This window comes from Natator depressus, chromosome 8, assembly GCF_965152275.1.
Source record: "Natator depressus isolate rNatDep1 chromosome 8, rNatDep2.hap1, whole genome shotgun sequence".
Classification (NCBI taxonomy): domain Eukaryota; kingdom Metazoa; phylum Chordata; order Testudines; family Cheloniidae; genus Natator; species Natator depressus.
The window spans coordinates 967029-982927 of record NC_134241.1 but is presented as its reverse complement, the minus strand read 5'-3'; the positions used below and the strand labels follow the sequence as shown (position 1 = coordinate 982927).

The following is a 15899-nucleotide window of genomic DNA, read 5'->3' as shown; positions in this document are numbered from 1 at the left end:
GTCTGGAAGTAAATATAAAATCACTTCTGATAAAATTTGCAGGTGAAACACAGACTGGCAGAGTGGTAAATAGTGATGAGGGCAGGGAGTCAGACAGAAGGATCTGGATTGCTTGGTAAGCAGGCCCATTCAATCAAAATGGGTTTTTGTACAGCCAAATGAACATTATACGTTTAGGGACAAGGGATGCAGGCCATCGCTACCGATTGGGGCTCCTGTGATTTGGAAAAGGATTTAGGCACTCATAGTGAACAAGCAACTTGGCATGAGCTCCCAGGGCAATGCTGTGAAAAACCAACGAATGCAATCCTGGTATGTGTAAACGGCAGTAGTGCGTAGGAGTCGGCAGCTGATTTATCTCTGTATATGGCCTCACTGAGAAGATACTGGAATACCGTGTCCATGTTCTTAAAAGGATGTTAGAAAATTGAAAAGGGTCAGAAAAGAGCCTCAAATATGAGTTGAGAGCTGGAGAAGATACCTTAACTCTCTCATCGTAAAGAGCTCAATTGTTTAGACTATTAAAAAGAAGATTGAGAGATGACTTGACTATGGAGTAGAAGTACCTTCACAGGTAAAATATTGGGTACTACATGGCCCTGTAATCTAATGGAAAAACTGCATCACAAGAACTAATGGTGGGTGGCTGAAACCAGCCCAATTCAGATTAGAAATTAGGCCCCATTTTTTGACTGTGAGGATGATTAACCAGTGGGACAAACTCCCAGGGGAAGTGGTGGATATTCCACTCTTGATGTCTCCAGAGCCAGGCTGGTGCCTTTCTGGAAGATGCTTTAGCCAAACACAAGTGACTGGATTCCATACAGGAGTAACAGTGTAAAATGTAATGGTGTGGGATATATAGGAGGTCAGACCAGATGATCTAATGGTCCCTTCTGGGCTTAAATTCTATGAATCTGTAAGCTGGAGGCTTTCAGTAGCCAGTGACAGCCAGTGCAGTGTGTGCCCAGCTGGGGAATGCTATGGGTTGAATCCGCAGAGAGGCCTGCAATTGACTCTGCTGCACATTGGGGGTGATTTGTTCTGATCACAATGGATGGTTCTGATACTAGCAGTGAGTGAAATCCCAAACTGAACTCCTTAAGACATAGTTTGGCTTCTGGAAAGAACTATTGTCCTATGCCCAGAGGGAGAGACAAGAGAAACTCAGGGCTTATCTACATTACTCGCTGGATCGGCGGCAGGCAGTGATTGATCCAGCGGGGGTCCATTTATTGCGTCTAGCATAGACGCGATAAATCGACCCCTGAGCGCTCTTCCGTCGACTCCAGTACTCCACAGAACGAGGAGAGCAAGCGGAGTCAACGGGGGAGCGTCAGCTGTCGACTTAAAGTAGATCAAAGTACGTCAACTTCAGCTACTCTATTCACGTAGCTGAAGTTGCGTCTCTTAGATCGACCCTGCACGGTAGTGTAGACCAGCCCTCAGTTCCTTGTCTCCAGTGTCTTCCAGTATCTTCTCTCACATCAGTGTGAAGGGAGGAAATTGGCCTCAAATTCACTCAGCCCTAGTTGAAATTGGAAACATCTGGAACCCTTTCAGTAGGGGGTTAGCTTGAAGGCAGAACTTTCCTTGCATTAGCCCTGAGCTATGCGGAGTCTAGGTTTCCCTCTGTGCTTGGTGTAATGGATCCAAGGCAACTGGTGCAAGAGCAGAGAAGGGGAATTTCTGACAATGTTTTAGTGAGAGCCGTTACAAGCAGGTCTCCCCCGCCCTCGGCTGTAGCTTTCCAACCCGATAGCTCTGTTACGTTACCTCCTAAGGTGCCTTTTCTCCTGTTTGTGCTGCAGGGAAGTGGGAGTGCCCTTGGCATCAGTGTGATGTGTGTGGCAAAGAAGCAGCTTCCTTCTGTGAGATGTGTCCCAGCTCCTTCTGCAAGCAGCATCGGGAGGGCATGCTCTTTATCTCCAAACTGGATGGACGCTTATCATGCACAGAGCATGATCCCTGCGGACCCAACCCTCTAGAGCCCGGGGAAATTCGTGAGTATGTCTCTCCCACAGTCCCGCCGGCTAACCGTCAAAACGCTCAGCCCTCTGACCATCAGCCTGCAGTCCTGGGCCTCAGGCGTCCGCCTTCTGACAGGCTGCCTCTGGCTGTGGCCCTGAGGCTGCAGCCGTCGGACAAGCCCTGCTCCGCCGTGGCCCTGAGGCTGCAGCCGTCGGACAAGCCCTGCTCCGCCGTGGCCCTGAGGCTGCAGCCGTCGGAAAAGCCCTGCTCCGCCGTGGCCCTGAGGCTGCAGCCGTCGGACAAGCCCTGCTCCGCCGTGGCCCTGAGGCTGCAGCCGTCGGACAAGCCCTGCTCCGCCGTGGCCCTGAGGCTGCAGCCGTCGGACAAGCCCTGCTCCGCCGTGGCCCTGAGGCTGCAGCCGTCGGACAAGCCCTGCTCCGCCGTGGCCCTGAGGCTGCAGCCGTCGGACAAGCCCTGCTCTGCCGTGGCCCTGAGGCTGCAGCCGTCGGACAAGCCCTGCTCTGCCGTGGCCCTGAGGCTGCAGCCGTCGGACAAGCCCTGCTCCGCCGTGGCCCTGAGGCTGCAGTCAGATAAACAACCCACCATTGTATCCCTGAGGCTTCAGCAGTCGGACAAGCCTCTTGCCACCACTGCAGGCCAGCAGCCTCCACCCTCAGATGAGTCTCCTTCCACTGCTGGGGCTCCGCTGCCTCCTCCCGCAGATGAGTCTCCAACCAAGGGCCTGCATCCTCTGCCATCGGACGAGTCTCCCACCGCTACCCAGGCTCAGTGGCCCCAGCTAATGGACGAGTCTCCCGCCCTTGCTAGGGTCCCGCGGCCTCAGCCGTTGGGCGAGTCTCCCATCAAGGGCCCGCAGCCCCTGCTGTCAGATGAGGCTCCCGCAACGGGGGCCCTGCAGCGTCAGGCGTTCGACAGGCCTCCAAGGCTTTTGCTGTCTGAGAAAGCACTGCGGCCCGGGGATCAGAATGCTGAGCCAAAAGAGAGAGGAGCCGCAGCGGGGGAGCCGCAGCCACAACAGAAAGAGCGAACTTGTTTACCTGAGGAGCAGACCTCTCGGCCTGCAGGGATGGCCATGACCCACGTGGGGCAGGCACCTTGGCCCATGGAGAAATTACAGACACCTGAGCCGCCGACGCAGGCTGACCGGGAAGTGGCATCAGCACCCACAGAGCAGAGCCCTTGGACTGCAGAGAGGTTACGTACATTTGAACAGACCCCCCGGCCTGCCAGGGAAGCACCAGTGCCCCCAGAGCAGGCTTCATGGCTTGCCAGGAACATTCAGACATTTGAGCAGATCTCTTGGCTCTCTGGAAAAGCACAGACACCCCTGGGGCAGGCCCCTTTGCCTGAGCAAAACATAGTGCTCATCCGCACCCAGGATTCTCCCAGTCAGGAATTGGCTGAATCGAAACCGAAGTGAAGTCAGTGAATGAGACAGGCAGGTTGCAGTCGGTTTGTTTGGGGAGAGGGATTTTCTTTGTTTTGTTTGTTGTTCACGTCCCTGATCCCAGCCTCGAGCCCAGGTGCTCTCATGACATAAGCAAGGACGTTTACCTAAACCGGAGTATGGCCCAGCCACGGAGAGTGAGCATCAGCAACCTTTTTTCCTCTTCCTTTTACAAACGGTAAAGTTGAAATAAAGAGTCCACTCCGGATAAAATCTCTAATTCCATTGAAATGGTCATGTTACTGATCTAGCGCGTCTGCGTGCGAGGTCTGCATCCAAAAGGGGTTTCCAAAACACAGCTAAATGGCCCTGAGGAAGCAATTTCCTTTCTCTTAACTGTTCTTAGTGAAAGCAGAACAACTAGTCTGAACTGGGATCTCAGATGTTTCAATGATTAAATGGTGCACAGAGTAATTGGACAAGTGTCTTTGCTAGACTCTGAAGAGGGGAAGGGATTTAGCACTTGTGCTGCCCAATTCTCCTTCCCCACAGGGTTTTCCTTTGCAAGTGTTTGCCTGAGTGTGCGCATTGATGTGTCACCAGTGCAGGGCTCACCCAAACCACAGGTGCTGCTATAAAATGGCGGAGTCCCTTGGAGTTAGTGGAGGAGCCTGCTCCTGCCAGACTGTACAGTTCATTCCAGCGTGGGCAAGAGAACTGCTTCTGCGCAGCCCCTGTGATTGGGGATGGGGGGAGAGGGTCTCTGAAGATACCATCTGCCAGGATTCTCCTCTTGGGTCTTAGCTCTGTAACGTGAGAGAGGCGGCATTTCCACGGCACATACAATGCTCTGAGCCCTGGAGGCAGCTGTAGCAGGGTAGCGCTTGAGTAAGGCCCCGACGGGATGCTGAGCGCTGCCTTTGCCAGGGTAGAGCTGCTGCCCTTCTGAATGCTCCAGGCAGTTCCTTCTTGACCTTGGTTGTTACCATGAACTAGCAAACTAAATAGTCTCTTCCTCCCCCATCTCAACCACATGCTTAGGAGTCCTGTTTGCGAGTGTCCTGGGAGCCCTAGCAGAGTGAATTCTGTGGAATTCACTCCACAGTGCAGAGTCAAGAAGCTATTTCAGAAGGCATGCTGTATCCAGAATGGAAAACCATGTCAACACCCTTCCCCTTGGTTAGCCTCTGTATTTCCAACCAAAAAACCCCACAGGAGACTTGAATTACCTGGACTATGTTGAAGTGTCTGTGTGTCAGAAAACCAGCCCCTCAAGGTAATAGTTCTCACACTGGAACACAATGGCTCTAGCACCTGGCTGGCCCCCTCCTCCCCCCCCACTAAAGGTAACTCTGTGCCTGGTGACTTGCCAGGCTGGTAGACCTGATGGAAGCAGTTACGTGACCTGACTGCTGAGGCAGAAATACGCACTGCTATGGCACTGATACGGTGTGCGGTAGAATAACAGGCAGGGACGTAGGAAATGACTACTTGTGACTTAGTGACGCTTGTGATCTGCGAAGGAGTGGCCGGGCAGTCTGCGTCCGTGCTGCCCACGGTCAGTGCAGTGCGCTGTGCCATCGGTAAGCACTGTTTCATCAGCACTGTCTCCCAAGACATTACCTGCGTGACATGCCTGAGCTCCACTGACCTGGGCCCATTGTTTCAGAGAGAGCACAGTAGGTCTCTCCCCAGAGGGGGAGCCCTAGTTCCATACTAGCCCCTTTCCTCTAACTTGGGAACAGGTCAGGGCTGGCGTTCAGCTCGCATGTTCCCACTGCTCCAAGAGAGAGCAATAATTAGCTTTGTGGGTTTCTGTGAGAGGCAGAGAGATCTCTGTAACAAGGCAAATCCTGATCCATTCTCCTTTCCAAAGTCAGCTCCCCAAGAGTGTCCCCTCTGGGCAGTGCTGTCGTGTGTCTCCTCTCTAGTCTGAATCACTTCAGGCCCCTCAGTGTAGCTCGTGACTTGGAAAAGCTTTATGGCTTATGGAATCTTAGTGTTTAGTGTTGTTTTTCCGTGAAGACCTGCGGGTCAGTCCCTGATCTCTGCTGAGCTGGGGGAGATGCAAGCAGCTATTGTTTTGCATGACTCCTGCACAAAGGGAATCAGGATGTCTCCTCAGAGCCATTGAGAGAGGATAAACTAAGGGCATTTTATTAACTTTTTAAATAAAAACAAAATTACAAAAAAACCGGTAATGAGGTTCAGTATGTTAAGTATTTATCATGTGTGAGAAGGAAAATAAATCTCTAATTTACATTGATAGCCCTTCCCATGAGCTGGACTTTGCCATGTAGATTGTGTGAGTAGGGTGTCCTCTGTGCCAGCCGCCCAGCCAGCGGAGCTGTAACAAGAAAAGACATCTGCACTGCTTTGTCCAACTCTGTTTTTGCAATGTCATGTGTTAACTAGTTATTTGTTTCATGAAAAATAAACTGTGAATATTTTTGGTGCAGGCTATTTTAAATCTTTACAATGGAAAAGTTCTCAGTGAATTCTCATGAGCGCAGGTTTGAAGAACCTTCCTTATAAATCATGTGTTGAAATATAGGGCGAGGTTCACAGCAGCAGCAGAATCCCTTCACTCTCAGCAGTTATTGAGGAGCTCCTGTTTGAACAGTGAAAGTAGATTGAGCCATTGCATGATATTTTAAGCCCCCGGCCTGCCGCCACTCATTTGACTACACCACTGTTTCTCTTCTCTTCTCCCTCCAGACCTTTTCTGTACAGATCCAGTTTTCCAGTCCACCCACCTTCCAGCTGACACATGTCACAGAGCTGACTTTAAGAGTAGCTGTGCACCTGCTTGGTTAAATATGGATCTGCACTGGGAAATATCACTTAAAGGCAGTGCTTGTGTCAGCTTAGAAGTTAATACAAGTGCCTCTCTAGGTGTAAGAGTGTTAGTGACTAGGAGAAGTGAGGAAACCAGGAAGCAGTTGTTCTGTATCAGGTGGAAGAGGTTGTGCAGTTAGTGGGGTTTTCCTCTCTGCCCGGGGCTCAACACCCCACTCCCCGGGAGCGGATGTGCCCCGGCCCCTCGCTAGCAAGCCGTAGAACACTGCCGAATCATGGCTGGCTGGCCACATCTGTGTTATCCCAGGCTAGAGGAGGAAGCTTTTGATACCGATGGGAACATCTCTGTAAGTTAATATGATGGAGAAGAAATTAACAGCTTTATGTTTGAAGCCTGTTGGCAACCTCAGCATACAGGCCACGGTCTGAAACAGAATACTCTCTTGCCTCTAGATGTGATCCCTGAGACATGCTCTGCTGGAACCAAGGCTGCCTTTTTTCAGGGAGGACTAAAGTGACTTCAGCCTCAGGGTCAGACTGGCACTCTTTGTATGCCAGGTAAATCCACACTAAAGGAAACAAAACTGAATTCCACTGTTTGAGATGGTGGCAGCCAGCAGAGCCAGCCAGCTGCATCTGCTGACTTGGATGGCCAGAGGAGACACTTGTACTGGGGCGGTTTAAATGCCATTTATTTCCTTTGCTACCTTTTAGAATTTTCATCAATAATTCAAGTCACTGGATTCTTTATATAGAAAATAGCATTGCAAACATGTTAGTGCTCATGTAGGATAGTAGCAAGAGAGAGAAACGGTCAGTTTTAAAGTAAATTAAATGAAGTGTGCAGGCAGTTCATTCTGGCCTTTGCCACAGACACTGAGCTCTACTGAGATCAAACAATTTAATGGAGAGAGAGAGACTCAGGGTGCGTCTACACTAGAGACATCAGAAAGAACAAGGAGGACTAGTGGCACCTTAGAGACTAACAAATTTATTTGAGCATAAGCTTTTGTGGGCTAAAACCCACTTCATCAGATGCATGCAGTGGAAAATACAGTAGGAAGATATATTCCTACTGTATTTTCCACTGCATGCATCCGATATTCCTACTCTATTTTCCACTGCATGCATCCAGTGAAGTGAGCTGTAGCTCACGAAAGCTTATGCTCAAATAAATTTGTGAGTCTCTAAGGTGCCACAAGGACTCCTCAGCCTTTTTGCAGATACAGACTAACACGGCTGCCACTCTGAAACTAGAGACATCAGTACCAGATAGAGGGGCAGCCCCACAGGCAAGGTGGAGTTTTGCACTTAAAGCAGAAATTCACCCTCGTTGTTGAGGACAAACACATTCTCCCTGCATAGCAAAGAGGTGTCAGACATTCTCTCCTCCTCCCCTCCCCCCGGCCCCCCAATAGTCTCCGCTCCTCAGGTGTTACTGCAAGAGGTGGCTCCTGAGTAGATCTAGTGCAAGGGGCGGTTTTGAGAAGAAGAGTTTGGGTTAAGAGCCATGTTTTCTGTCTGCTTGTAACTGAAAGTTTCCCATTTGGCAGAGGCTGAAGAAGGTTTCATAGAAACTCTCCAATAAAAGCCCTCTTGCGAAATGGCTGCAGGCTCCCATTGTTCTCCAAGGGACTGAGGCCATTCGCTGCCTTTAGCAAAGATGGTCACCACCTCTACTCATCAGCTCCTCCCAGCGCTGCTGTCTGTCCCCTGCCTGCATAGAGCCATTGTCTCCCCTGAGGACTTCACTCCCATTGGGAACAATGGGAAGCAGTGGTCAGCGTTGCAAAGCCTGCGACCTCAGTGCCATTCAGAGCAATGGGAGCAGTGAGAGGGAGGTCAGTAGGCATGCATGCCTGTTTGGAAGGGAAGCCTTTGGTGAACTTTTCTGTAGGACAAGATGCTATGCACCAGCCTCTGCTGCTGGAGAAAACACTCAGTACTACTTTGAGGTCTGGCCATGGGGGGGCACGTGTTCCAAGCACTCAGGACCACAGATTCTTCAATAACCATGTCCCTTGGTCCGTGTCTGTGCTCTGTGTCTCCTCTGCTATGAACTGAGGGCACATAAGTGATAGTGCGGATCAGCTGCCTCTCCAGTTCCTCGCTACCGCTCGCATTCTGGGACTGAGCCCTGTTGTGTTCTCTAGTCTCTTCGCCTCTGTTCAGTGTTACCTGTAAACATTAAACGTGTTTCTAATGGTGTATTGGTTATGTGGCTCTTTTCACTAGTTAGCTAGGGCTTTTCAAGTAGCTGTTAGTTAGTGGTGATCAGGAGGTTCCCCCCACCTTATTCTCCCTATGTCCAAGGCATTTATGCCCAAGGCCCCAGGTTTCAAGCACTGTGTTGCATGCCCTCAGGTCTTCCTGTTCACCACCGCTCACAAGACCTGTCTCTACTGCCTCCAGGAATCTCACATCCCATCGAACTGTGAGACCTGCTATTCCTTCCTCTCCCCCTTGTGCTGGGCCATCCCGGTAGCTCAGACTCTGCAGGGACCTGAGAGCTCTCCAGCAGGCCTGCAGACTCGAAGAGGACGCATGAAGAGGGTAGGGAAAGACACTCATCAGAAGACTGACAAGTCCTCTAATAAGTCGTCAAAGAAGAGGATGGCTCCCCACCCCTTGGAGCTGAGTGAGAATCCATGCCCCAGACCAGGTGCACCCAGAGTTCCCGGGGAGCAAGAGCCGGCACCGGCAGTTCCAGGGGAGTCCAGCGCTCTGAAACCGACTCCAAAGCGCTCTCTATAAATGAGGCCACCTTGGAGCCTGCTAAAAACCTTTGGCACAAACCAGCCCCCTTCCCGGCTGTCCCAGATAAAGGAAAGCTTGTAGCGGGTCATCTCTGCAGGCATCCCTGGATGCCGTGAACATGGCTTCCTGTTCTGTGGCTACCTCGGTCATGAGATGGGCATCGTGGCTGCAGGCGTCGGATCTCCCCAAGGAGGTTATGGCTGCTCTAGAAGATCTATCCTTGGGGGCAACAACTTACTGAGTGAAAGGACGGATGAGTCACTCAGAGACTCTTGTGCCACCTCAATTCCTCAGGAATATGCACCCTAGCTTCTCACAGAAAATATTCTAAACTACCCCAAGCTAGAGACTGCCCAGCCCCACAGCTGTGGTACCACTGGGGGTCCTATGGGCCATCAAGAACATGCCAGAGGGTACAGGGCAACAGACGCACCGCTGTCCCCTCTCCAGTCTCAGACATCTCTCAGCAAGTCTGATCCTCGAGGAGACAATTGAGAGCTTCACACACAGTGCTTGTCTGTCCAGTCTCCCCACCCCTTTTGATGTTCTCAATTGTCCTTGTTTTCTTCTGATGTGACAACATTTAACTTCTAACAGATGGGCCTTTGGCATCATCTCAGCCAGCTACACAATCCGATCCCTGTCCTTCTGCAAAATCCCCATCCTCATCCCTAGAAGCAACAGAACTGGTACCTGCTGAATGCCGGGGAAACGGCTTTTACTCCAGATACTTCCTGATCCCCAAAAGGAAGAGGGGCGGGGACCCACCCTGGTCTCCGGCAGCTGCCGTTCAGCAGTCAGGATGATTACCGTGGATGCTCTAGTCCCCTCCCTGGACAAAGGCAGGTGGTTTGCAGCTCTCGATTTAAAGGATGCTTTTTCACGGACGTGCAGTCGGGAAATCCCTGCGTTTCATGGTGGGATCAGGGCGCTTCCAGTACCAGGTCCACGCCCCTGGTGCCTTTTGGCAGCACCGGTGGCTTTTACAAAAGTCCTGTTAGTGCAGCACACCTGCACTGTCACCGCTACCATGTACGTCCCTGTCTAGGTGACTGGCGCCTCCAGGGAGGATCCTATCAGGCGGTACATACAGCATTCGCCGCCCTGCTTGACCTGTGCCCCTCCTTGGGACTTCAGGGAAACCCAGGAAAGTCCATTTAACACCCACCGCTGCAGAATCTATTGGAGCAGTTCTTGACTTGCTTGCATCCAGAGCTTACTCACCACAGGACAGATTCCTAACAATGAGAGACCTCAGTATCCAACTTTTCTCAGTCATCAGACAGCAGTCTGGTCCTCCTAGGCCATGTGGTGACACGCACCTACACCCATCCCCAGGCTTCCCCCCGCAGTCTCCAGGCTTGGCTGAGGAAAGTCAACATCCCAAACAAGGACTCCTCGGACAAGAGACACCCTTCCTTCCAGCATTCGGGTATCTCTCACCTGTTAGGAAAAGGGAGTCGGTATTTGCGGGGATTCCCTTTGCTCCCACCCCACTCCCAAGGACACTTGTGACAGACGCAGCCTGACTAGATGGGGAGCCCACCTGCATGACTTGCAAAGTCCAGGAACGCTAATCTATGTAGAGTTCACATGCCACATCAACCTGCTCAAGCTTTGTGCCGTCCACAAAGCATGCACACAAGTCCTCCCCTTTTTCTGAGCCACCTGTCCAGGTCAGATCATTCTGCGGGGAGGCTGTCCAGCTGGGAGCTGGTGCATCCAGCAGCAGCTCACCCTCTCTGCAGTGCACCTACTGGGGAGAATGAAAACTCCCTAGCAGACAGCCTCAGCAGGCGTTCTCACGCAGCCCATGAATGGGAGCTCTCTTTGTCCGTCATCCAACAAACCTTGTGCCAGTGGGATCCCCGTTTTGTGATGACTTTGCAACCCAGGACAACAGTAAGTACCTGACTTATTGCTTTTGCCATACATTTGCCTGCAGCCATTTCTGGACCTGCTGCCACAGAATGGGGACAGGACCAACCATCCCAACCCATATCTTCATCTGACAGCCTGTTTTTCGGATGGACCACAGACTTAGAGAGACCCTACTCGGCAATCCATGCTTCTCAGTAGCAGGAAACCTTCTGTAAGGAAGTGTTACACTGCTGAGTGCAAGCAGCTCTCCATGTGGTGTCAGAGGCACAATTTGCCTCAGGAGGGTCTGGCGTTCCTCTTATCCTGGACTGTCTCCTCTTCTGGAAGTCAGCCGGCCTGTCCATCATTTCGTTAAGGGATTATTGAGAGCTGTCGATGCCTTTCATCCTCAGTAGAGGACTGGTCAGTTCTCACCCATCCCACAAGAGTCAAGTTCTTAAAAGGCATTGTTAGAATGTTCCCACAGCATCAAGACCCTCTCTGTCTTGGGACCTGAACTTGGTCCATTCCCAACTCATGAAACCACCATTTGAACCCTGAGCCTCCACCTCAGTCCTGCTCTTTGAAGGTAACTGTCCTTAAAGCTGTTGGCCAGGAGAATGTGTGAGTTTGGGCCCAGTGGCAGACCTGCCTGATCCTGTCATTCACAGGGAGAGAGTCCTTGAGATTGTATCCCAAGTTCCATCTGACTTCCACTGTAACCAGCCACTCACCTGCCTGTGTATTACCCAGATTTTCACAGGAATAGTGAGGGCGGGAGGTTGCTCGCTGGATGCTGAATAGCTTGGTTGTTCTGTCTGGATAGGACAAGGTCCTGCAGGAGATCTCTACGGCTGTGCATCCATAGCTGCGCGGATGAAAGGAGAAGCAGTATCTTCTCCAAGACACTCAGAATGGATTTCCAGCTGCATCCTTCTCTGCTCTGAGAGGGTGGGAGCCCCTCTCCAGACTCTCAGGGCTCATTCTACCAGAGCGCAAGCTGCCGCAGTGGCATCCTGCCAAGTGTGTCGAGCGATGGCGCTCCATTCGCGTTCACTGGGCACCAGTCACTGAATCAGGCCTCGGCTGAGCGCGCTTCCTTCAGCTCAGCCGTTCTGTGAGCTGTGTATAGAACTCTTCCTGCCCACCGCCTGCTTGGCACTCACCCACAGTGAGTAGCCATTGGGACCAGCACTTGATGAGGAAAAAGGGAAATTTATTTTTCTTAACTGGGTTCGTTCTTATGTGTGGTCTCTGCAGACCCACCCTCCTCCTCCGGCTTCGGATCCTCACGGGATTCATGGCAGAGTAGGAACTGGAGATGCCGTCGGTCCATGCCACCCCTTAACCCCCACAGCACAAGGAGACGCAGGGCACGTGGGTGCCCCAACAGACTTCACTCTTGAAGAATTTCCAGTCCTGGGCACGCACAGCACATGTGCAGACATGGTGAATACCCGCTGGGACATCTCGTAGCTCTCCCGTTACTATAAGTAACCTTCCTTTATGAAGAATAACTGCAAAATGATGACGCTTAATACTAATCAGGTCTTTTCAAAAACTACCTGTTGCACCAAATCTCTCCAGCTGGGAGATCAGGGAGAAACGGTGGGGGTGGGGTATGCACAGGGGAATGTGGAGGGAAGGGGCAGGGGCATATGCACTTGATGCATTGTGCTGCTCTGACGATTGAAAACAACTGCAAACGCAGCGTAATTATCCACCTCTGCACTGCTTCTGAATGCCTAAAGCAGCCAGCGCACTGGTGAATCTGGACACAAAAATTACCATTTTAAAAGATGGTTAAGGCTGATGCTAAATATCTTCAGATCATTAAAAATATCCCTTGGTAGCTGTTTCTTTGTGAGTTTTGTTTACTGATCACATATGAAAACTTTAGTAATTAAAAAGAAAACAAATTCCCAGAGAAAAATGTATGATGGAGTTAAGGTAGAGAATACATATTAGTGAATTAGGGTAAAAAAATACAGGGATGTTGTGATTAATTTTAAACAAGCATCATTAAACCCAGGGAATTTGGAGTTAATGTTAAACATAAAAGAAATACAGCATGTTAAGATGAGACTAGGCAGGACTGAGTTGTGGAAACAACCTTAACTCATTCCTGTAAAGGCGGAAATGAAAAATGGGCAAAAGTCAGGTCAGTTTAATCTGAGCGCACAGGCTCTGATGAGCATCAGTCGTAACTGACTGGTTCTTGGCTGACATCACTACAGGGCGGAGGCAGGGTTGTTTGGGAGCCTGAACTGTGCGTTTCAACACCTTAACGTGTTTGGATTTCTGTTAAATTTAGCCTTAACTCTCAATTTACATCTCTCGAATGTACGTTACCCTACATTACCGCTCTGCGTGCTCAGCCGTACGCCATCTGAACCTAGCTGATACCTGGGAAGGTTACAGCAGAACGTGCGGTGATTCTAAGCCACTAGTGCAGACATCTGTTCTGAACAGCTTCTCAGGACGTGGTGTCAAAGTTGCCTGAGGCTTGTCTACAATAGGACATATGCTTGCTAGTACTGCACCATTGGAAGCATATGCAGTGATCCAGTTACTAACTTTTCTAATGTAGACAGGCCTCCCTGCTCATTGGGTTCGTGGAAAAGGGACAAATCTAGGTCAGGAGGGAGATTGTCAACAGGTTTTCCTTCACTTTCCCGTTGGTGTCAGCGGGAGCTTTGCATGTAGCCTGCTAGCAGGGCTCTTGGCGACCGGGCACTAAAGTGAAAGCAGATTCCTTCCTTTAGAGACGTCCTGATGTGATGATCTTATTGAAGTCAGCCAGCCCCCTCTGCCATCTTGGCAGCAGAGTGATACGCTGCACCATGGGCTAGAGGAGTGGCTGTGGTGGGCAGGCCCGGCAGAACTCAATCTACCTCTTGGGGAAATCTCTACAAATTAATAGTGCTGTGTCCTGTTGCTAGGGAAAGTTGTAATCTTAAATTTGCCCTTGGCTAAGTACTTGGGCTCTCATGGTGCTATTGTACAGAGTTTGGCTGTTCAGAACAGTAGGGCTGAATTCACGTCCCCCAGCCCTACGCCGGGAGTTCCTTTGCAAGCTGAATCCTTTCCTTCTCTGGTAGCTGGGCTGGGCCTTCGGTTAGAGTCACTGAAACAGACAGGACAGGGCTCACAGGAACACCCTGATTGTTTTGATGTTACCCAGATTTGAGATGCCTTCAAACCAGACCAAGCTGCCAGCTACTCTCTGGGTTTTGTAAAAAAGGACCTGTGTGTGCGCTGGGACGTGCATGTTCTTCTGGGTTGCCGTAGGGACTGAGCTGGCTTCAGGTTTGTGATGTTTCAGAACCGTTGACCTAGAGGAACTGGATTTTGGACCTTTATGCTGGGAACCTGTAAAGCAAACTGAACAGTCAGCATGCTCTGTTGGTGTCTGCAGGGAGGATAAAGGATTGGAATGAAATCAGTTAAGCTGCTTGCAGACCTATATGATACAGGAGTTTGAGAACCAATCAGTCATACACAGGAGAACGGAATTAAAGCGTTAGCAAGATCACTGCCTTGAGATGGGCAGGGGCTAATGGTGCTGGAAGTTCTGTATTTTCTAACAAGCAGTTTGTGTGTTAGCAAGTGAGAGATGCTCCAAGCTTTGGTCAGAGCAGCTTGACAGCAGAGGCCTGGCCTTGCTTACACTTGGCACTCTGCCCCCTACCCCCAGGTCTGCCTTTGTTAGGCCAGTGGGAGCCTGGTGTAAAGTGCGCACGGCTTTGAAAAGCTCCTACCATTGTCCCCTTGGCTAGCCCCCATGGCATGGCAGAACTGGGGGTGGAAAGTTGTGCTCAGCCTCAGGGTTGGCCCTTTCCCGTTGCACTGGTTCTCCCTAACACTGCACTAGGCTTGTGTAAGTCCAGTAGTTCCTTCCGCGCCCCCCAGCCTGCAGTGCGATCCTCAGGACTGAACAGGGGAATTCTCTTCCCCACAGTTCAGCATCTGGAGCAAGACGTGCCCCTGCAGGGCCCTTGTCTGCTGTGACCAAGGGAGGGGTTCCCCCTCCTTACCCTGAGGAATAAATGATGAAACATGAGGGATCGATCAGGTTTGTATGAAGCTGCTTAAAAGCACGGGGGAGAAAAATTTGTAAAAAGCAAAGCGCCCCTTCCCCCGTGTGGGGCACCGCCAGCGCTCCGTGCTTAAACTACCCTCCTCTTCCTTCAGCTGAAGCTCCAGCTGGGACTGTGATATTCCGGCCCCGGGCCAGGAACTAAGAGGTTAGGACTAACACCGCAGGGTCACGCAGCAGAGAAGAGGGCTGTAGAGGCAAATTGCTTCAGTGTGATTACGCTAACAAGCTGAATGAAGAATACGCATGATAGCGTTCCTACCCCAAGTCTGTCATATCAGGCCGCACGCACGCACGCTGCCCTGGGGCTGGTGAGATGGACACCGGGCAGGGCCCATGCCGTAGCAAAACCTCCACTGAAGTAACTGGGAATAGTGCCTGAGTAACAACTGCAGGAAGGGGTTGCCAAGTGTCACTGTGCCCTGCCATGACTGTGCCGGTGCTTTATTTGTATGTGTGTGCAGGGAGCAGTGGATGGTGGATGAACACAGCACATGGGAGTTTGTGAAAGATTGTCTAATGTAATGGTGTTACACAGAACTCACCTGCCACACGTCCTGTACAAAGAACATGAGATTGAGTGAGAGAGGCTTATATATTTACAGTATATATCTATTATTTTTAGAAGAGGGAGAAGGGGAGAGTCTTGGACCATTGATTAATTTCACTTTGCTCCCCTTAGACTGTTGGCTGTGTATGTGAAACTTATGATAATGAAAAGAGGGTTGGCCTTCTCCAGGTGCTCCCAGATTATGTACTGTAATTCTTTGTATATAGAAGAAAACAATTACTGTAAAGTAAAGTTTAACTTTACTCTTGAATTTGTCGTGTGTGTTTTGTCTCACTGAGGTCGGGCAGCTGCTGCTTAACAAGCAGCATGAGAGTCTACATGTGGTCTCTGTGAGGTGACGGCTTGCGAGGTGCACAGCCAGTGGGTGACGTACATCTCCCTGTGTGGATGAGTTCCACCCAGAGAGGTCAGCTCAGCTACCAGACTCTCCTGGC

General features: G+C 50.9%; 1 protein-coding gene across 3 annotated transcripts in view; it reads left to right on the top strand.

The window, feature by feature from the left end:
* NSD1 (nuclear receptor binding SET domain protein 1) overlaps positions 1-15715 on the top strand; it is a 140321-nt gene extending 124606 nt beyond the window's left edge. For all 3 annotated transcript variants that reach the window (XM_074960139.1, XM_074960141.1, XM_074960140.1), the window contains one exon: positions 1812-15715. In XM_074960139.1, the coding sequence (XP_074816240.1) occupies positions 1812-3412 (1601 nt within the window). In that variant the 3' untranslated portion in view covers positions 3413-15715. The remainder of the gene's footprint in view (positions 1-1811) is intronic.
* The last annotated feature ends 184 nt before the right edge of the window (positions 15716-15899 follow it).